Raw genomic sequence first — 22,773 nt, forward strand, 5'->3', positions numbered from 1 at the left:
GCCCTTCGAGCAAACTGTTGGCAGTCTACATATATTCACAGAGTTACATTTAAGCAAGTACTTGTTGGGAGGGAGTGTCAGTGATGAGATGAGAAAACTTGCGGCAGAATGCAGGAAGCTATCAAACTACCTCATGTATCTCATGATAGTTAACCCTTCAATGCTGCCAGTCAACGTCACCAAGCAGGATAATGAGTTACTCTTCGACTTGGTCAAGGACAATAAGAAACCCTTCACAAAGGAGAATTATGCTGAACTACGCGACTCTCCTTTCAGTGAAATTGATTCCGTGGAATCGCTGAAGGAGATGAAGGAGGTGTGGGCGAGGATGCTCATCCATGCAGCTCATACCTGCCCCATGGATCTGCACGCGCAGCAGCTCAGCAACGGAGTGGAGCTTCTCACCATGGTCGGGACATTCATGATGCATCATTGTGTTGGGCTTGTGAAATCCAACATCGAACGCTTGGCACTCCCAGTAAAGCAGGAAGAGATCTCGTCTCCCTTCTCTCTACAACATGCCTTCCTGGATGATGAGCAGATTCCGGTATCGGTCAGCTCCCTTACATGTCTCTCTAGTGTTGTAGTAATATCTAGTTAAATAATCTTGTGCATCATGCTGATACCTTGTGCAGGGTACCTCTGGCGGAACTGATGATGAAGTACCGGAGATACAACAAGCGTCACTGAGACAAAGCCCAAGGGTTTCAAGCGTATGAGCAGCAACTATATATACACGTTTCTTCCATTTTGTGGGAGGGAAAGGGCTTAAACAAGGTGACCCTTCCTCCCCTTTACTTTTTAATTTGGTGGCTGATGTGTTCTCTAAAATGCTGAAGAAAGCTGCTAGTTATAATTTGGTTAAGGGGCTTCTGCCTCATGTGGTACCTGGTGGTGTGGTCAGCCTTCAATATGCTGACGATACCCTGCTTTTCATGGAAGCTTCTGTTGAGCATGCTAGAAATCTAAAATGGATCCTAGCTTGCTTTGAAAAACTATCTGGTTTATGCATTAACTTTCATAAAAGTGACTTACATACCATCAATATTGATGAGGAGATTGCTAAAGAGTTTGCCCAAATTTTCTGTTGCCAAATTGGGGAGTTCCCTTTTAAGTATCTTGGTGTCCCTCTACATTTCAAGAAACTCGGGAGAGAAGATATCCAGCCTATAATTGATAGAACTATCAAGAATATTGCTGGGTGGTTAGGGAGAAATCTACCCTATAGAGGAAAGCTTATTCTGCTTACTACTTGTATTGCTAGTATTCCTTCTTACTTAATGTCCATGATGAAGTTTCCTAAATGGGCAATTGATGCTATTACCTCTCAAATGTCTCACTTTTTTTGGGTAATGTTGGAGATAATCATAAATATCATTTAGCCAATTGGGGGCTGATCTCTCAAAGGAAAGAGTGGGGTGGCTTAGGTGTCCCTAATCTTAGGGAGTTCAATATGTCATTACTAGCTGCTTGGAGTAAAAGGTTTTTTTATGATAGAGATAGTGATTGGAAAAAAGTGCTTAGATTCAAATATAATGTGGACAAACCAAGTATTCTTTGGTCCAGAACTGGGGTGGGCTCTCCTTTTTGGAATAGTATCACCTGGGCGTTTTCTGCTGCAAAGATTTTTTATAAGTGGATTCCTGGGGATGGGAGGAATATTTCCTTTTGGCATGATACCTGGATCGGTGACTACTCACTCAAAACTAGGTTTTGGGATCTGTTTGATATCTGTCAACAACAAGATGCTTGTGTGGCCCAGGTTTGGGATGGGGAGAACCTCCAGTTGACCTTTAGAAGATGTGTGGATGAGATTACTTTGCGTTCCTGGAATGATTTGCTAAAGGTGATTAGAGGGTCTGCTCTCTATAATGTGGCGGATAAGCCTGTATGGACTTTAGAAAGTAAAGGAGTTTATTCAGTGAAATCTCTTTATAAAATGATCAACTTTGGGGGAGTGGTTTCTGTCTGGAGAGATTATATTTGAAGAATAAAAGTCCCACCTAATATCCATGTCTTTCTTTGGTTAATGGTGCATAACAAGAGTCTAACTAGGGATAATCTATCTAAACGCCAGCATGTGGAGGACTTGACTTGTGTCTTCTGTAATGAATCTGAAAGTATCCATCATCTATTCTTTGATTGTGTGGTGGCCCGACAAGTTTGGCTAGTGATAGCTGATTGTATTAAGATCCCTCCTGAATCGTTTGAGTCCTTTATTCCTTTTTGGAAGAAGAAAAAGTGCTATGATGCAGTTAACTTGACCACTGTTGCTACCTTATGGAGCTTATAGTTGCTTCGAAATGAATTTGTGTTTCAGGGGAGAAGTTGGCGAAGTATCAGATGTGTGCTGGACTTGGTGGGGAGACATATTCGCCAATGGAAGATCCTATGTGTGGACTCTCAAGCTGCGCTACTCCTCCGATGCTTGAGGCTGCTCGACCATCATCGCGGGGAATTGCTTAGGATCGCCTGGCGTGTGGATTGGCCTGGGGGACTGCGTAGCTAGTATCTTTATCTTCTGTCGCTCTGTTCCTTTAGGGCCTTAGACTCGCTCTTGTATGTTTCAGACTTTTAGTACACTTCGCCTTGTAATAAGTCTGCTGCAGCTACCTTTGGCTGGAGCCGAGAGCTGTTAAACAGTTTGCTTTGGTTGCCTTTGCTTTTTTAATAAAAAGTTGGGGCAGGGGGGCAACCCCTTTCGTTTCAATACATGTTTCTTCTTAATAACTTCCGTTATATTTTCCAGCGTCGTGTAAGCTGCAGATATGCCAGCTCACCTAGCGTGCTTGTATCTTATTGCGTCACATAACTGTAGGATAAATTAGCCATTTTACTATTGATCCAATTCATAAATAAATCATGATCGAAGGGAAAAGAACATTAATCTCATACTGATATTTAACCATGTGAGCATGTACTACGCATTGAGCGGGTACATCTATCCACATGTGAGTAATTATCAAAGAGATCTTCACCTCCCTTCTATGTATTACCCTTGGCCACAAGCATAGTCTTGTACTTATCAATTCTACCATCTGACCTAACATTCTATGTGCGCACCCACTTACATACCACTTGTTTGAAACCATAAAGACGATCAGTGATCTCGCATGTCACATTAGCCATGATGGAATCCATCTCGCTCGGACCACATCCTTCTAGTAGTCAGTATCGAGAGATGCATATATTACTAAAATGGAAGTGTGAGTATCATCCACAAGGTATGTAGTGAAATCAGCACTGAAGGACTTTATAGTCCTCTGTCTCTTGCTCCTAGCAGGAGCTTTATTTTCTTCCTCCACGTGATATTCATCATGTGTTCATTTTAATATTTCATAGGCATGGCAGGTTCAGATGACTCATGAGATTCCTATTTAGAAGTATTTTGCATATCTTTTATAGAAAAAATATCCTAAAAAATATAGCATCTTTAGACTCTATAATCGCACCGACTTTCACGTCAGGTACCTCAAATTTCACAGATAGATATCAATAGCCAACTACGATTAGCATAGCCCTGTAATACGCAGACCATAGTCTTTGGTCCAATCTTATACTTTTTTGGTAATTGGCAGGTTGACTTTCACCAAACAGCCTTAAGTTTTGTAAAGGAAAGAATGACATTATTTTCTTATCGCATTGGTCATAGGTAAGGATGGGCATTCGGTCTAACCGAGAATTTCAATTCGGTTTGTTTGGGTTATAGCCAATTCGGTTTTCAGGAAACGATGACCGATCGGTCTTTTATGAGAGAAAATTCACTATATGGCCTTGAACTTGCGCCAGTGCTCACTTTAGTCCCGTGAGTTCAAAATACCCGAAACACGATCCCTAAACTTGTTTTAGGGGTTCACATACGGTCCATTATATGATTTCCTCTATGTATTCGCTGATTTGGCATCGGTCAACACGAGCCACGCGGGCCCTGACTGGCATGTCGTCTTAGCCGTTAAAATACGCTGGGAACCAAGGGTTTTTTTTTCTTCAAAATCGTTGCAAATAAAACAAGCACCCGATCGGGTCTGACCGCACCGCACCCTCCTGCTCCCCCTCGCTCTCTTCCCTTGCTTCGCTTGTCGAGGCCCGCGAGCGCCCGTAGCACGGTGCGGAACGCCGCACACTGCGCGTACCGCGGCTAGAGGGTCGTCACATTGCCGTTGATGGTGCCGCAGCTGTGGCGGCCGACAGCGCGGCCGTGGCGGTAGTACACCGCCGGGTGCGCGAACCAGTGCGACGCGGACATGACCACGTAGTCGTGCTCCTTGGCCGCGGGCATCCACCGTTCGTCGGGCTTGTCGAGGTGGAGGTCGTTGGGGCCAGCGAACACCTTTCTCAGCCTGTCGGGGCCGACCGCCGCGGGAGGGCCGCTCGTCAGGTGCTATCGGACCTGGAATGGCGTCCAGAAGAAGGAGAGGCGACGTCCGGATGCAGAAAAGTAAATTTAAGATGTGTGACCGGTCGCTGCCTGCGTCCGTTCAGGGGTGTTTGGGGGACCGAATTTACCAAGTCCAAGAGTAAATGCTCTAACGTCGTTTTTGACTGGATGAGCAATTCAACCGCCGCGCCAAACATTCCTGCACTAATCTACGGTGCGACCAGAGACAAATCGCTCAAATTAGTCCCCGTGGATCCTTCTTAGGTATTACCGAAAAGCCTAACACACGTGACAAAAGGGAAAGAAGAAATTGGGCAGAGGGAAAGGTGGGTCTGAAAAGGTACAAAAGACACGTGCTCACGTGCAAGCAAAGATGAAGTTCTCGTAAAACAAGATGACTCCGACCTCGATTTGTGAGACCTATGGAAAACCTGTTCAGATTGTGTGTGGGCCGAGTCTGAAGAGAAGCGGAAGATTGTGAGCAAGCAGGTACCTCAAATTTCACAACCTGTTCAGATTGTGTGCAAGCAGAGCTCATAACCCATTCAGCAGGACATTAACCGGCTCCAAGCTGAACTTGTACACTGGCAGGCGCAATAGTGATGCTGCATATTATAGAGACTTGGAGTTCGCCATGATGCAGAAGTTAGATTTTAGTCTTAATGCACAAACGATTCCAGTTTTGTAGATAATGAAAGGATTACACTCCGTGTCTCTACACTGAAAGGTGAACACAACTCATTGTTACAGTTTACAAAGGCCCACAAGCTCGCAAAAGTTAACAAATGAAGAAGGAAAAAACAGCAAGCATACACCGAGAATTCAATACTGCAATGCAACGCTCATGATGGTGGTGCATCAGCAGGGCAAGAGAGGACAGGCCCGCTGATGTGTAACGCCATCCTAGTGCAAAGCGCTCCCTAGTGCAAGAGAAGAGAGGACATATTGCTGATGTGTTATGTGTATACAACAGCTTCCTAGTGCGAAGTGCTCCCTGTAGATGTGTGTGCATGAACTGCATCTGGACACCAGGAACGGCGGTTTTTACTCTGTAAAGGAACAGATTGTGATTTGAAAAAAGCATCTGAATGGTAGAAGAACTGAAGTTTTGAAAGCTAAGTTTTCCATCGGTAACAAAGAAAACGATGAAAAGGGGGGAACTTCTTTCTTCTGCGGACCCTGAAAAGTGGCATGAGGCTGGACTCTGTAACCTTGGTAGATCAAAAGCCAAGCGGTTTCTGTAGAGACACGGTTGTTTGTAAGCACGCTAATTCGGGTCGCCGTCTCCTACAGCTGCGAGTAGATCGACATGGACCAGTCACGACAGTGAAGCCTGAGCTAGCAAGAGGTGAAGAGGTGAATTAATTACTAATATACGATGATCGACAAGGTTTTTCTTTTTCATTTTTCAATTTTACTGTTTTCTTTTTCTCTTTTCAGAGTTGTTTCTTCTTCTGTTTTTCTTTTGGCACATTTTCTTTTTTAAACTGTTGCAATATAAGGTGAACACTTTTGTCAAATACACACCAACCTTTTTTAATATACTGTGAACATCCAAAGTATATGATGAATATTTTTGTAATATACGTTGAATATTATTAAATATATGATGAACTTTTAAATTATGTGATGAATATTTTTTTATGCACACTGAACATTTTTTAATATACACAGAACATTTTTTATAGAACTTATACTGAACAATTTTCGAAATTATGTTTTCATTTTAAATATTTTTTAAATGTGTAGCTCTAGAGAGACAACAGTTGTTTTTTGGGGTCAAAAACCAACTAAAACACCAATCCTCCCTCAATACACAAGACAACGAGAGCAACTAATTGAAACGCTCATTCGGGAGCCTCCTCAAGGGTCACTTGGGTGGGCTGAGAGCGCGCCACTTGGTGCACTCTCAACCGCCGCCACGTGTCACGCTCTGGGCGCTCCCTCCGATTTTATTTTCTAATTTTTCCGCTCGCGTTTTCACCTTTTTAGATGTTATTTTTGGTTTTTTTTCGGCTTTTCGGTTTTTCCCTGGTCTTTCTTAACTTTTCGACAAAAAATTCGAAAATCAAAATTTACACGAAACAACATGTTTTTTCTTTCTTCCACGAGAGGCGCGGTTTTCCATTCACGAGAGGCACGGTTTTGGTTCCACGAGAGGCGTGGCCATGCTTCTCAGAAACCAAAAAAAACACTTTTTTTTCTCCCGCGAGATGCACATTTTTGCTTTCACGAGAGACACGGTTTTCCTTCCGCGAGAGGCACGGCCGTGCCTCTAGGAAATGAAAAATAAAAGTGTTTTCTCTTTGCTTTTTTTCGTGAGAGGCACAATTTTGCTCCCATGAGAGGCACGAACTTGCTTCTGCGAGAGGCAAAAAAATGCGTTTTTGTTGCTTCCGTGAGAGGCACTTTTTTGCTTTCGCGAGAGACACAGTTTTGCTTCCGCGAGAGGCACGGCCGTGCCTCTAGGAAATAAAAAATAATATGTTTTCTCGTTTTTTTCCTTCCGTGAGAGGCACGGTTTTGCACCTGCGAGAGGCACAGATTCATTTCTGTGATAGGCGAAAAAACACGTTTTTTTCTTTTCACGAGAAGCATGGTTTTGCTTCCACGAGAGGCACAGATGTGCTTCTATGAGAGACACGGACGCGCCTCTCGGAAAACGGCTTTAGGAAAGAAAAAGCCATGCTCCCCGTGTGGATTTTTCATAAAAAAAACATCAAAACCTGTCAAACACCGGATCTAGTTTCGAAAATCTCCACGCGAGGAATCGAACGGTGAAAACGGTTCGAGATTTGGACTCACGGTTTAAGAGATAACACATTTCAAATAAATGGATCTACAAAAAATTTGAAAACTCCCCAGTTGTGGCAAGTTGCGCACATGCAGCGCGCCATTTGTTGCCATCTGGGAAGGTGTGAGTGATCTTTCAAAGGAGTACTTCTGAATTAGTGATTTCCCTGCACTATTCGATGCCAACATGAGAAGCGCTTACCCCAAAAAACAGAAGCACTTTTTCGCGTTTTCGCTTATTTGTGAGGCCGAACAACCTAGTGCTTAATAAATGGCCGGCCATGTCCTGTTCTGCATTTTTTTAATTAATTGTATATATATATTTTTTTGAATGGAAAACTATTCTATCTCAAAAAAAAGAATGGAAAACTATTTACTTCAATTTTCAAAAACATTCATATCACATTCGGGAAAAATATTTCTTCGGTGTGAAAATAATATTGGTGAAACTTTTAGAAAATGCTGATACCATTAAAAAGATGTTAGCGAGTTTGAAACAAATGTTCGCGGCATTTTTTCAAATACACTAAATGTTAAAAACAATGTCAATACAATGTAAAACAAATGTTCGCTCAATGTAGAAAAAATGTTTCGTACCACTAAAAAAAATGCTTGTGTCATTTAAAACAATGTAAAAAAAAACAATGTTTGCTGATGTAGAAAAACTGTTTTGTACCACTCAGAAAAATGTTCCAGACAATTCAAAAAAAGTTCAAACGTTTCAGAAATATGTTCATGCCCTTCAAGAAATTTCTGCAATGTAATAAACACACAATTAAAAATATATATGCTCATGACATTTGAAAAATATCACAAATTGGAAAAATATATTTGTGCTTTTTTTTAAAGGTTGACACAATGTAAAAAATGTCTATGTAATTTTGAAAAGGTTTTGTGCCAAAAAGTTTTCAATGTGTGTATGAAAATGTTTAGGTGATTTGAGGGTCATTATTCAGGGTCCCGTTTAAATCTGAACTCGATTGACCTGGATAGGAGAGTGACTTGTTTTTGAAAAAAGGCAGAGCAGTTTCTGCCTTTTTCATTTCAAAACAGGTATAAAACCTGAGTGACCAATGTCAATTACATGAAGGTAATGTCAGCGCTGCACGGAAAGTGCAACTGGCCATTACCAAGCTGTGCTAAGCTAGAAACAGAGGAGTAGAAGGAGATAAGGGGTACAGGTGAAGGTAGGGTGAGTGACTGATTGCGACGGAATTTTACTCTGGTGAACCTGATCGATGCTCAGCAGCTATCGGCTGTTCCCTCCCCCGCCTGTCATATATGCGGCATTAAAAGGTTTACTGCTCACACCACAGGGAAAACAAAGCTACTGCACCGTGGGACAACAAGATAACCGTTTTTTGAGTGAACATTTTTGTTGAGTAACTGATAATATACGAATAACAAGATAAAATGACTCCACAAAGATGCAGTTGCACTGTCAGTTGCATGGACTGACAAACAACAAGATAAAAGTGACCATTCAACATTGGCAGGATGAGTTCTGCCAGTTAATATGTCAACATTGGATAGTAACAAATTAAGCAAGTCTCAACAGAAGTGGCACGTGGGTGAGAATTGCATTGCCATTCGGCAGGACAGTAGTTGGCAGCTCCATGCTGAACTCGTACACTGGCAGGCGCAATATAGACTTGGATCTTGCCTTGATGCAGAAGATGGATTGGAATCTTAATGCACAAACGGTTGCAGTTCTTTTAGATAATGGAAGGATGACATTCCCGGTCTCTGCACCTGAAGGTGCACACGAGCAGTTATTACAAATTCTCACAAGTTGGCAAAGGAAACAAAAGCAGAAACATCAAGCATACAACACCAAGAATTCAATACCTGTTTCGGTACTTTTACCATAATGAGATACTCCGTGATGCAACAGTCATGGTAGTGGTATTGGTACAGAGGCAGGCACAGTGTAGATGCCAAGAGCCTGTTTCCTCTGTGTCAAAAGATCTTCTGTGTTTTTGGAGAGAACAGATGAAAGAGGCTTCAAAGGAACCCCGTAGCGGTCACGAATGACAGCAGCGAAAAGCATGCTGCTCTCGAGCTCGGCCATCGTCTTTGAAGCCTTCAGTAACGTGCCAACGATATTGTGCTTATCAATCACTTGGATGTTTCGATCATGCTTCATGAATTCTGTAACCATCTGGCAGGTAAGCTTCTGTATCGCCAGGCATGTTGGGGTGGCGTACATGTTTTCCTCCACCATCTTCTTGAGCCTCACCACAAAATCTTCCAGTGTATCCGATGGTGTCTGCGAAAGCAAGATTCCTGCAAGATTAATACTGGTGTTCGCACATATGGTCACGACGAGTGATAACAGTGCTGCATGCATCATCCTGTCCTTGATGTGGCACTTTAAAGTGGAAGCCTCATCTTGTTGTACAGGAAGCAATTGCCTGAGTGCCTGCAACCATACGCATACATATTATTTTATTTTATAAAAAGTTAAGTGAGTGGATTTTGTACTTGCAAGGGCGAACGCTTGAGTTTAGGGCTACCTAATTACATATTTAAAACATTCTGAAAAAATGAAATGCATCGTGTTGTAAGTTGTAACTGGTCAAATACACCCTACACAAAAAAGGCAATTGTTCTACTTATTTTTTGAACAGCATAACAGCAACCTCTTGTCTTTCTTGTACATGACAAACATGATCATATTTGTTCATGAAATTTTGTAGGTGCTCGTGTTATAACAAGATGCAAGTCTACATTTTCTCTGAGAATTATTTTAAGACTCATAATTAGATAAACTAGGAAAACTTGTGGCATGCAGTAGGTAATTTCCGGCATACCTTCCGTAAGGTTGGCAATTTGACGTAGTTGCTCAAATGCTTCAAGATGACTGCTGAGCTAATACGAGAGCCAATGCTGATATCTATTTCCACTGTCTCTGTTGCACTTATTTTGCATTCAGTGGTCTTAATATTGCAGTCGAGCAATTCAGTAAGACGATGGATGTCATCATCGCATACTGTGAAGCTCTTGATAGCCTCTGGATGATTGGACAACATTTCCAATACGAAACCAGCATATTCTTTAAGCTGGCTTACAGTTTTCTTAGCTTTTTTCATCACGTTCTTCTCATGTTTCAAATAATCTTCCAACCAATCTGTTGAAAGAAATATGTGCAGTGCCCTCTCAATAAGTTTTCCTGCAGACGCACTTTCTGGATGATGCAATACTAATCGTGTAAGAGCGTCTAAAGCTCCCGTCAGTAGCCATATGATGCTGCTGTTACTCTTCATGTCGATGTCCAGAACGGCCTCCAGGTTTCTGACCACATGACTAGCATTTGCAATTAGACTTCGCATCTCTTGGCCTGTGCTTCCTGGCGAACCCATGAGCCGGGTCACCACTTTGAGTGATACGTCTACTACCTTGGTCCATGCAACACTACTCTTGATATCTTCTACAAATTCATTGGAGCTGAGAGGCGCAACTATTTTTGAAAGAAGACCCTTGGTGCTGTATATCATTGTGCAGTTATGTCCATCATGAGCTAGGTTATGCAGAATTCTCAAGCCTGGCAAAACCAGATCCTTAGTTCCTTGCCCAGCTTCAAATGGTAAATGGGTAGCATCAAAGAGGGAGGATACACATTCCAATGCTCCTGGAAAATGAGCAAGGTTGAGGTCAGCAGCGAGATGCTCCACAATCGTCGCTGCAAGCCATCTCGTCTCTTGCTCGGCTGGGCTTATCCAAGCAAGGGTTCCGATCAGCTTCTGAATTCTTTGTTTCGGTGATCTGATCAACAGCCGTCTTATCTGTAACGGTATATCACGATCAATCAGCATGGTTAGTATCCGTACTCCAGCTGCATAGTCATTCGAACATTGGGAATCCAGCAAGTCAGCACCATATGTGATCAAATTCCAGCTCCTTATGGAAGCGGGGTCATTTAGACCCATGTGCATGGTTTTACGCGAGTATCCAAGAAGTACATTGAGGCTGAAACCATGGCGTTGGCTTAAAATATCATTTAACCATCGCTCAGCAATGACTCCACCCATTGTACACAATAAGAATATTGCGCCCTGAGCAAAGGATACGCCGTAGAATAAGTTCAGCGCCGGCTTCAGATTTGCTTTACTTGCATCTCCGTCGGCGATGCCGTAGTCTTGCTTTGCTAGACGAAGCCCAGACAGGCCAGAACAAATAATTGGTCCACCCACGCCGAAGTACATAGCTGGGGAAAATATCACGATCAGAGTGATATCTATTATTTTTAATTTGAGTATATGTATTTGTCTCTTCAGCCATTGTCTGATAGGCAACTGGGTACGTTCATCATGATGCTTGTCTCCCCAGGATACAATGTTACGTAGAAGAGAGTGAAACCAAACCCCAAAGAACAAAAACCGATCTTCTCCCATTGCGTCGAATAGCCTGTTGTTTGTTCCAGTCAAAGCAGGACACGATGTCAACAAGATAATTAAGAATGTCTTCAAACAGAAACAAGATGTCCAATTTCGGGTAGGCCTTATCGAAGTTACATCTATTTTAGAAAAGCGATAGATGGGCCAATGTTAACTGCCTGGAATTTCATGCGCCATAAGCTACTTTTGGTTTTTTTTGGTTCATTCGCAAAAAAAAAGAGCTACTTTTGGTTACTCTTTATGACGACAAAGAGATCTTATTTTTGGCAAAGGACGTTCGCCATTAGCTCTATGTATAAAGTCCGGGCACATTATGGCTATTTGACATCTGAGCACGGGCACATTATGGCTATTTGTTTGAAGTAAATAAAACAGATTTTTACGGCTTGAAAAATTCAAAATTTTGTTTGCGAGCACGTATAACTTGCCAAAATTTCAGCAATATACGTGCTTGCATTTGAAAGGTACAAAAAATACAAAATACATGCAAATTAGGGGCTTGTTTTTTGTCGTAGATTTTTTGTCTTTTTGGTGCAGCACATAGTACAACGTATTATTGAACGAAATTTCACAGGTACTTATAGACCACATGCATGCATATTCATGTAAAGAAGTCTTCTTTTTTTCAAATCTTTTAAGCACCTTTTTTAGCAGTTTAAAATAACGTGCTCTGCTGCCCCGTTTTACAGACCCCAGAGTGTTACAGCATACATGGCGGGGGGCAGACCAGATGAATGAAAGATATACAAGACCCTAATTCGACAAATCAGGAACTATCAAAGAGGCGAACTTTAGGTCACACGCTTAACATGCATGTACAGTAAGAAGAGAGCTGGATACCAAGCACTCACCCGGCAGCCTGCACGAACGCGATGATGGTCAGATAGTGGAAATCTATGCTCCTCAGATCCGAGACGAAGCCGCCAAGAAGGACGACGGTTGCCCACAAAAGCACCAGAGCACTCTGGCCTTTCAGGCCAATACAAATGTACGCAAAGACGACTGCATACTTGTTAATGATCCTCACTTCTGGCCGCCGTCGAAGCTCCTCCTCCTCCGAGAGAGCGCCAAGCCACTCTCCTCCCATGCCTTGGACCTTCAATGCGGTTTCCAAATGCTCCGCCGTACTCCAGTAGACAAATTCCTCCGTGGTATGGTAATGGTGGTGGTCTGCTGGAGCGGCACGGCAGTTTCCTCCGTGTGGTATGATAATGGTGGTGGTCTGGTGGAGCGGCGGTTTTCTGGTTTCTCCTCGGTTTGCTAGAGCTCGTCTGGCTCGCCTGTAGTTCAAGAGGGAGCTGTGAGGGGGATGGTATCATCAATGCGGGGAAGATGTATACTACTGGTGCTTCTACGCGTCGAGTCTCCTGTAGTTCAAGCAATAATGGTGGTGGTGCGCTCGGTGCATGAGTCCGTCCGGTGGTGGAGCTCGTGTGGCTTGCCCGGTAGCTCAAGATCGAAGATCGAGGGAGTAGCGAGGGAGAAGGGGTATCATCAATGCGGGGAAGATATTGGTGCACCCAATCCTATGCGTGGTACAGGAGTTATTATCTTCTCCTCCGGGTCAAGTCGTGCCTGCACGCACGAGGTCACAGCCTCACAGGCACTTATTGATGCACACTGCCATTGCCTGCACGAGTACATGTGAAGATAAAGGGTAAGGACAAAACTCTGCAAATCACAGTACGTAGGATTTATGAGCTGCAGTAGACCTCACCTTGTTTTTTTATTTTCGGGTGATTGAAGCAAGAAGACCTCGGCAAGTCAGCATGCCTGAAAATGAGCTTTGGTGGCCTGGCTCCAGGGAGCTCAAAGATGCTTCCTGGTCGGGGTATTAGTTATTCTAACCAACTATTTCTAAAAAAAAAGTTATTCAAAACTACTTCATTCGTCCTATAATAGAAAAGCGTTTTTGACCCTACATTATATTTGTCAGGGCTCCATCTTTAATGTGTTGTAGGTGCTTGTAAGAAAAAAAATAGTTTCTCAAATAACTTTAGTTAAGTATGTGACTTGAAACAATAAAGTTTGTTATCGCAAATTTACGCTAAAATAGAATCAACTGGAAAAAGCGTATTTGTCAAGTGCATTTCGTAGGGCACTGGGCAAACAAAGCCTTCGCCGAGTGTTAAGAAAAAAAACACTCAGCAAAAAAAGAAAAACTCTGAGGAAAATTCTTTGTCGAGTGTTATACTTGGCAAACAAAAAACATTAGCCACATGGGGGTCTTTGCCGAGTGCCGCCCACAAAACACTCGGCAAAAGGAGGTCTTTGCCGAGTGTCACACTAGACAAAAGGAGGTCTTCGACGCGATGCATTGTTTTAGCTGTCGATGTTGCATACCACCTCAAATGAAGATGATCCAAAAATTAAAATTGTTTATTTTGACAAAAATAGTAGAAGGGGAGCCTTGGCGCAGTGGTAAAAGTTGTTGCCTTGTGACCATAGGTCACGGGTTCAAGTCCTGGAAACAGCCTCTTCGGAAATGTAGAAAAAGTCTACATACAATAGACCAAAAGTGGTTGGGCTCTTTCCCGGACCCTACGCAAGCGGGGCTATATGCACTGGGCTACTTTTTTTTATTTTGACAAAAATAATAATATTCATATTGAGCACATTTTCATTTCAGGCCATCTTAATAACACTTTCTGTCATGCCAAAACATGATGAGTAATACCTGGACTCTGCATAAACAGGATGCACAAAGCCGAACACCAGAAGTCTGACAATAAGAAATATAACAAAAACAACAACTGTTGAGTCTTATAGAGTGGCTGCTCCAACGGCGTACCCTTGAACAGTGGTTGGTGCTCCGGTCGTCGTAGCATAGACCACGCACGAAGTGAGTGAGTACAATGAAAAATAACCCGCGGAGGAGAAGCATTTTTGTCATTAAAAATCAAATCATTTCTACATAGCCCTAGCGACCAGAGTAAGGCATACCCTCCCATCCTTAGAAGCGTTTCGAACCTATTTGGAATACTGTCCAACCAATGACCAAATATATTGGCAACACTTGTGAGCGGATATAAATTTGACACTATTTGGATGACTGGCCATGTAGAATGTGTAAACTTGCTTTGATAAAAGAGTTGTTTGAGCACAAAAGCAACATTTCTTACTCCCTGGCCAGTTGCGTCGTGCAATGTCGCCTTTGGTTAGCACAAGTCTCCTACGAAGATACCACATGAAGATTATAACTTTTAGTGGAATTTTCGACTTTCAAATTTTCTTTTTATTACTCACTGGTGCTTCAGAATGTGTGAGCGCATGGTACATAGAGTCTACACTGAAAGACCTTGATGCAGTAAGGTTCCAGGAAAACACATCTCGACCTTGTGTCAGGTTAATCGAATCTAGCAGGGATGAAACATTATACCATGACATAAGTCGGGGCCAATTAAATTCCACCTGAACGAATTATCCAGAGGGGAATGAACTGAGCACCCGAGCAATAGTAATATTCTTATCATGATGAGTAACACCCGGAATCTGCATAAATAGAATGCACACAACCAAACACCAGAAGTCCGACAATAGGAAATATAACAAAAACGACAACCATAGAGTCTTATAGACCGGCTGATCCAACTGCGTACACACCTTCTTGAACAACGGTTGGTGCTCCGGTTGTCGTAGCATAGACCACGTACAAATTGAGTGCGTACAATGGAAAATAACCCACAGAGGAGAAGCATTATTGTCATTAAAAAACAAATCATTTCTACATAACCCTAGTGACCAGAGTAACGCATACCCTCCCACCCTTAGAAGCGTTTTAAACCTATTTAGAATACTGTCCAACCAATGACCAAATATATTGGCAACACTTGTGGGCGGATATAAATTTGACACTATTTGGATAACTAGCCATGTAGAGTGTGCAAACTTACATTGAAAAAAGAGGTGTTTGATTGTCTTGTCATAAGCACAAAAGCAACATTTCTTACCCCCTGGTCAGTTGTGTCGTGCAAGGTTGCCTTTGGTTAGCACAAGTCTCCTACGAAGATACCACATGAAAATCTTAACTTTTAGTGGAATTTTCGACTTCCAAATTTTCGCTTCATCCCATTAGCTATTTTCTGAAAATAAGCCGTGTTATTATCCCCTTTAATAAGCCACCTCTCACTGGTCATTTTGAACCAATGGAGTTCCTCATCAGCATATAGCCCATGGAGCTTGGCTTGAACTTTACTTTCTATAAATAATATTCCACGGTCAAATAAGTGAGGTCTTCTAGGCTCTCGAGGACCAACAGATCAGTTTGAAGCTTTTTTTAGAATGAAGGCTCAAGAAGAGCCCGGGTTTGAATTAACAAAGCCATCAACCGGCCAGCATTACAAGATCACCAACTTACAAGGAAAGCAAATAGAAACAAGCGGCTGATACAAGGAGCAAAGTGAAACACACTCAAAGGCAGCAACGATAGCAAGCAGAGGAACGCCATGCTGCAGCCATCATCCTACAGGACGACCTACACCAACATGACTAACTACGGACTTGAGAGGATGCACCACCGCGCAAGCTTCATGATCGTAGCCAAACTCGAAGACAGCAATGGACCGAAGCTCCTCTAGAACCGCCGCTGCAAAGGGCCGGCATCTGCCCTCTCATCTTGGCTCGAAGGATGCTGCACCGGCAGCCGGCAGCTCGGTTCACCCTAGAACCCAGAAGGAAGACATCCAAGTTGCGCATGGAGAAGGAACTAGGAGCAGACCTGCAAGCTCAGAGCACACCACTCCGAGAACCGTCATCATCCTCGGTTAAGCCACACCGAAGGGCAAGAGCTGTCGGCCACAGTCGCAGCAACAAGGGTAAAAGCGACGAGCCACTGAAGAAAAGGCATTGAAGCGCAGAGCCAAGCCGCCACCCGCCTCCATCACACCCACAACCCGACTCTCTCACCGCCCCTGCGATCCCCGGACTGCGCCTCCAAGAAGGAACACGACACAGATGTGTCGTCGCCGCCCGAATCAGGGGACCTAGGATTTCACCTAGCAAGGGACAGAATGAGGGGGGCAAGGATCCACACCACAGCCTCCAAGGAGGGGAACGACGCCCAGGGCGTCGCCTACGATGTGGCTGCGCCGGCCAGGGGTTTCCCCTGGATCCAACCCCGGTCGACGAGATCCGCGCTGCCGGCGCTCGGGAAGAACGGCCTAAGCCACTGGGACCCGGATCCAGCGATGGAAGGAGCATATCGGGGCGGAGAGGATGGGATGCATCTGGCGGCGACAATGGCACGGGGGAGGCCGCACACCAGCAACCGGGGACCAACGCCTTCTCGTCCCCCTCAAGACCGAGGGAGGTGCCTCACCAGCTCCGACAGGAATGGCCCGCCGCCAGGGCCACCCCGCGCTCTCCGCCCGGCGGCCGCCGCCCCGGATGCCGAGGCCCTCCACGGTACATGGAGCCACCGGATCCCCCGCCACCACCTTCATCGGTGTCGAGCGCACGCCGGCGTACACCTCCGGCAACGGCGGAGGGGAAGGAGGGGGGAGGGGGTGCGGTGGCGGCGGTTAGGGTTTCCCCCGAGTCGCCTCGAAGGAGATGACGCGGGGGCGTGGGGGGCCTGGTTTTGGATCAGTTTGAAGCTCATGCCTTCTTTTTCTATTATGGACAAAATATTGGACCCCCATCCTTTAAAGTATTTCTTAAATTGCATGAGTTTAATATTCAACACATCGATTACATCCTCACTACTAACATGTTTAATCCAAATGCTCTCTACAGACGGGAGGGACTGGTCATTCTTTAACCAGGCAATGTCAAACCTAAAGTCTCATTTAGCAGGAGCCGTTTTACTCGAAATACCACAATCAAGGATCAGGGGATTGTGGTCAGACAATAGTTCTGTAACCAGCTTTCTAACATATACTAGGGGGAAAGAAATCTTCCGAAGAAGAGGATATCAAAACCCTATCAAGCTTCTCCAAGGTAGGGTTGTCACTAGTAGAAAAAGGCCCATTTGTCCCGGTTCGTAAGGCCCATTTGTCCCTGTTCGGGAACCGGGACTAAAGGGTCGGTACTAAAGCCCTATACCTTTAGTCCCGGTTCTTATACCAACCGGGACAAATGGGGCTCCACGTGACCGCTGCGGCTTGCCCTGGCAGGGGGGGGGGCTTTTGTCCCGGTTGGTAGCACCAACCGGGACCAATAAGCTACCACGCATCAGCAGTTCAGGGGCTAGGGTTTTTGTTTCTTTTTTCTGAAGGGGGGGGGGGTTGGGGGGTTTTGTAGGGTTAATTTAGGTGTTTCATATATTGTGTTAGCTAGCTAATAGAGAGAAGTGTCCTCTCTTATCTCCGTGCTTGGTCGATGCTACGTACTATACGTATAGAGAGGACTCGACACGCTAGCTAGTAAGCAAATGAAGGAAACCATTAAGTACAGAAGATCGTCATGAACATATGCATATAGAGAGAAGTGATATCGACCTTTCCTTCTCCGAGAGATTGGTCGAACAACAAGTTTTCGTATATCTATCCGACGCCACTGGCTACATATATACAATATAAGGTGTCTTACAATCCCCTAATGTCTGAACTCAACTTCCACATGGTATTCTCCGGCTTTATTGATGACGTGATCAAGAAAGAATCCCGCCAATTCCTCTTGAATTGCTTTCATGCGATCTTGTGGTAGGAGTTCATCCCGCATCTGCCACGTCTAATTTGAAGAAGGGGGTCAATACATATATATGAATGAAACTCAACACAAATGATGGTAATAAAATGAAATTGTGAACATTATTGCTTACGCACTTCTATTGTCTTTTAGAGTAGCCCCGCTTATTTTTGGCCGTCGCGTTGTAGATGAATTCGCAAACGTAGTATCCACAGTAATTATTCCTGGGTTCCTGCCACAAGCACTTTACGAGAAATAGAGGTTAATCAAACCGATAATGGAGCATTATAAATGGCATTGATGAAAGTAGCTAGAATCAACGGGAGATGCGCGGAACTAGCTAGCTAGTAGTACTTACTTTCGGGTATGTAAATCGTAGCTCCCCCGGCAGTCCCGGAGCTTGTGCGGTGAATACTTTCCAAACCCTGCGAGACAAAGAAAACAATTACTTGATATCAGGAAATAAAAAAAGTTGTCGATATGGTGCGATAATGATCGATTGAACTTACTTCTGGAGCATTTTAGTCATGTCCACATATTCCTCGGGATCTTTTCGTCTCGAGTCTAAGACGGTCACTAGTCCCTGCTCAAGCTTAATCTCTAGGAGAATATAGTGGAAGCTGCGCACACATGCATAACTCATCAATTACATTACTATAACCTCGAGTAATAAGGGAAATCGAATATGCACAAGACAGTAACACTCACTTGAAGTTGTAAGGAAAGAGTATTTTATCTTTGTTTTGATTTATTAGCAATGATTTGAGCAAGTTGGCCTCGATTTTTTTGGCATGAAATTTAACCGTACATTCATCTATGAAACTTGTGTTAATGAACCCAATATCATAGATTTTTGCTTTTCTGCATTCGACGATCTTCAATCTGCATAATATAGTGAGGATAATTATATATACATGCAATGAAAGAGCTGAGTTATATAGAGGCTTAATGACAGAAGTAGTACTTACAGACAGTAGCAAGTGACCGTTAATTTATCGAGGGCCTTTTGATTGAAAAACTGGAAGAACTCCTCAAATGGAACAGACAACAGATCAATTCCAACGAGGTCATGCTCCTCTTTAACTCTCAGCGTCAAAGTATCCTTCCCCCAGACTCTCCGCAGGTTTTCATGTACCAATCATGGAATCTTCGCATCACTGTTGTTAGAGGAGGACTTCCATCTTTGACGAGAGGCTTCCCGTACTGGTATTTGTGTTCGTCCACCTCCATTGTATCATAATGTGCATCGTCGGGCAGGTAATCTCCAAGATTGGTACCGGGCAAGATCTCCGGATGATTAGCGACGAGATCGCTAGACACCTTGAGCGGGGGGCACGATTGGTTCGCTTGTTCGCCGAGCTGGGATTTTTTTTCCCAGCTCGTCGTTCTGCTAACCTTCGATCACTGCAAGTACTTCCCGACCGCTCCGCTTTGATATATGACCTTTCAATAATGCACTCATAGTTGGTTTTCGGCGGAGACGGTGGTGGTCTCGTCAGGGCATCGTAGTGCGCTTTGCTTTCACCGCATCTATCTTCTCCTCCGGAGGTGGATGTTTCTTAGATCTTTGCGTTTCAAAGAAGTCCTTCACATAGGCTTGACAGATCTCCTCGTTTTCCTCCGCGGTCATCTCGTATGGTAACTTCTCTACAGGCTTGAGAGATGGACCGAATCTGTATTGCCTCCCGACTCTGGCTGTACTGCTAGACGCCGGAGCAGATGGAGCGGTTGTGGCTGTCTTCTTTCCTTGCTTACGAGGCAGAGAAGAAGGACTACGATACGTCGGAGCAGCCGGAGCGGCGGCAACTCTCTTCCGCCCTTGCTGACGAGGTGGAGGAGGAGGCGAGCTGCTCGGACGCGCCGGCGCAGGCTGAGAAGGAGGCAGAGTGCCGCCACGCGCCGGAGAAGGAGGCGGAGTGCCCTGATCACTCGCCGGAGGAGGAGGCGGAGGAGGAGGTGGAGTGCCCTGACTCGCCGGAGGAGGAGGAGGAGGAGGCGGAGGCGTCCAGTTAGGAAGGTTGATGAACTCCTTCCGCCATAGGCATGGAGTCTTCAGAGCAGAACCCAGCCGAGTCTCCCCTTCACCGGTAGGGTGGTTAAGCTCGAGCTCCTCAAATCCCTCCGTTATTTCATCCACCATCACCCTAGCATATCCTTCTGGAATCGGCCGGCAGTGAAAAGTTGCGCCGGGTTCAGGAGGTGCAACAGAGCCGACAGCCGCCTTGACTTTGAATTGCTGCCATTGCGTCATAAGGTGGCAATGTTGAGACTCCGTGATAGCATCCACGGGGTAGCTAGCAGGAGCCGTGAAGACAGGCTCCTGAAGCAGCTCGGTGGAAGCCACGCTGCTTCTCCGCTGAGATGGCGGGGTAGCTTCGGGGGTAGCTTTGGCAGGTCGCTTGCTGTGAACTGCTTCTCGTTCCTCTAGCGCTTGTACCCTTTCTTGCAGCTTCTGCAGTTGGGTCAGCTCCATTTTCCTCTTCCTCTCCCGGCCTTTGTAACCGCCTGCGTCGGGAAATCCAGCCTTCCACGAAACGGAGCTTGGCGTGCCTCGTGTCCGTCCAGGGTGCTCAGGATTCCCGAGGGCCTGTGTGAGCTTGTCGTTCTCTTTGTCGGGAACGAATGTCCCTTCCTGCGCTGCGGTGATATACTCCTGAAGCCTCGTGACGGGTATTCTCAGTTGCTCGTTCGTCCAAACGCAATTCCCTATTTCAGGGTCCAACGATCCCCCAACCCTGAAGAACCAAGTCCTTGAACGGTCTGGCCAGTGCAATGTCTCTGGTTCGACCCCTTTATCAAGAAGGTCATTCTCAGCCTTGTCCCACAACGGCTGGGCTCTGAGGTAGCCACCTGACCCCGTGCGATGGTGATGCTCCTTCTTTGCAGCATTTTTCTTGTTTGTCGCTGACATCTTCTTACTCTTCTCCGATGTCTTGTGGGCGAGAAATGCGTCCCAGTGATCTCTGATCTTCTCAAATCTGCCGGTGAATTCTGGAGTCTTGTCATTGTCGACAAACGTTCATTTCAGCTCATTCTTCCACCTCCTAAATATATCAGCCATCTTCTTAAGAGCATGAGCCTTGATCAATGGCTCTTTAACTGGCTTCTCCGGATCCTCCTCTAGCGGTAGGGTGAAATTTGCCTTCAGCGCGGTCCAAAGATCAGCTTTCTGCCTATCATTGACATAAGACACCTCAGGGTCTTCCTTCTTAGGCTTATACCATTGGTGGATGCTGATCGGGATCATGTCCCTAACAAGAACCCCGCACTGAGCAGAAAATGCTTCCTTGGTCCGGATGGGTGCAATCGGTTGGCCATCGCGCGCGATTTCTGTGATCATGAACCTTTCATCCGAGCGCAACTTTTTCTTCGGGCCTCGTCTCGTTACCGAAGTTTGGCTCGATCCGGAGGGCTAGAAAAGAATAAAGAAGAGAGTTAATATGTGTACATACCAAAACAATTGATGCATCAATTAGCTATAATCAGCACAAGCTTAATTAATATATATACCTGGCTGGACTCCTTTCGGTCACCGGAGCCGTCATCACGGTGTCCTTCCACCGGCATTCGGTCACCAGAGCCATCATAATCATGTCTTTCCTCCTCCATTGTTCGATCACCGTAGCCTGCTTCATCCTCCCCTTCCAGACCATCGGTGTCGTTGAGATATGACAAGACATCACCTCCGGCCGCGATTATGTCCCCCAACACCTGTTCTGCTTCCTCGTCTCGGCCGTGCTCCACAGTTTCTGCAAATATTATAACATGGAAATTATTATACAAACATGACAGATGGATATATTAGTGGCAAACGTAGACTTAGCTAGCTAATCACAACAAGGAATCATATTAGTGGCCACGACGCTTCTCTAGTGTTTGGGGTGGCCTCGGCAATGCTTCAAGGGTTTGGGGTGGCCTCGACGACAACGCTCTTTTAACTTGGTAAATTTGGGTGGCCTCGGCAGCGCTTCTATGGTTTGGGCCGGACCGCCTCTCTCATGGTTGTCCGATGTCCAGACCGACAAGGGATTCAACAAAATGGCGCCATTCTGGATGTGCAGAAAATGGTCCATATTTTTCCTGATCTCATCTACCCTTCTATATGTCAAGTTGTCTAGTTTCAAAGAATTCAAGAAAACCATGACTTCATCATTAGCTGGAAATGACAGGCGCATAAAAATTGGATCAACTTGTGGACATATATATATATATATATATATATATATAATATATATATATATATATATATATATATATATATATAAGATCAGAAAAAAATTGGATCAACTTGTGCACATCCATAATGGGGGCATTCTTGATAAATCTGGACCCTCGACCCTAGACCGCTCGGCACAAGGCAACCTGTCGACCCCTCGGCGATCCTCGACCCTCGACCCTCGATCGCTCGGCGATCCACGACCCGCTACCCTAGTTCCCGACCCTCGACCCCCTCATGTCACGTTTGTATAGTGTCAAAGGATTCAACAAAACCATGTCTTCATCATTAGGCAAAAGTAACAGGCACATGATGGTACGAAGCTCTCCAAAATTATTTTGGAACGGAGTCCCAGATAGGAT

At 44.8% G+C, this 22,773-nt stretch overlaps 1 protein-coding gene across 1 annotated transcript; it reads right to left on the reverse strand.

Moving 5' to 3' along the window:
* Nucleotides 1-8,599: 8,599 nt before the first annotated feature.
* Nucleotides 8,600-13,085, reverse strand: LOC123055180 (uncharacterized). Its single transcript, XM_044479149.1, has 4 exons — nt 12,420-13,085; nt 9,985-11,578; nt 9,020-9,593; nt 8,600-8,923 (listed from the first exon to the last, which is right to left on the reverse strand). The coding sequence occupies exons 1-3, from the start codon at nt 12,653-12,655 to the stop codon at nt 9,066-9,068; spliced, it is 2,358 nt and encodes a 785-aa protein (XP_044335084.1). The 5' UTR covers nt 12,656-13,085; the 3' UTR covers nt 8,600-8,923; nt 9,020-9,065.
* Nucleotides 13,086-22,773: the final 9,688 nt, after the last annotated feature.

The sequence above is a fragment of the Triticum aestivum genome, chromosome 2D, assembly GCF_018294505.1.
Source record: "Triticum aestivum cultivar Chinese Spring chromosome 2D, IWGSC CS RefSeq v2.1, whole genome shotgun sequence".
Taxonomy (NCBI): domain Eukaryota; kingdom Viridiplantae; phylum Streptophyta; class Magnoliopsida; order Poales; family Poaceae; genus Triticum; species Triticum aestivum.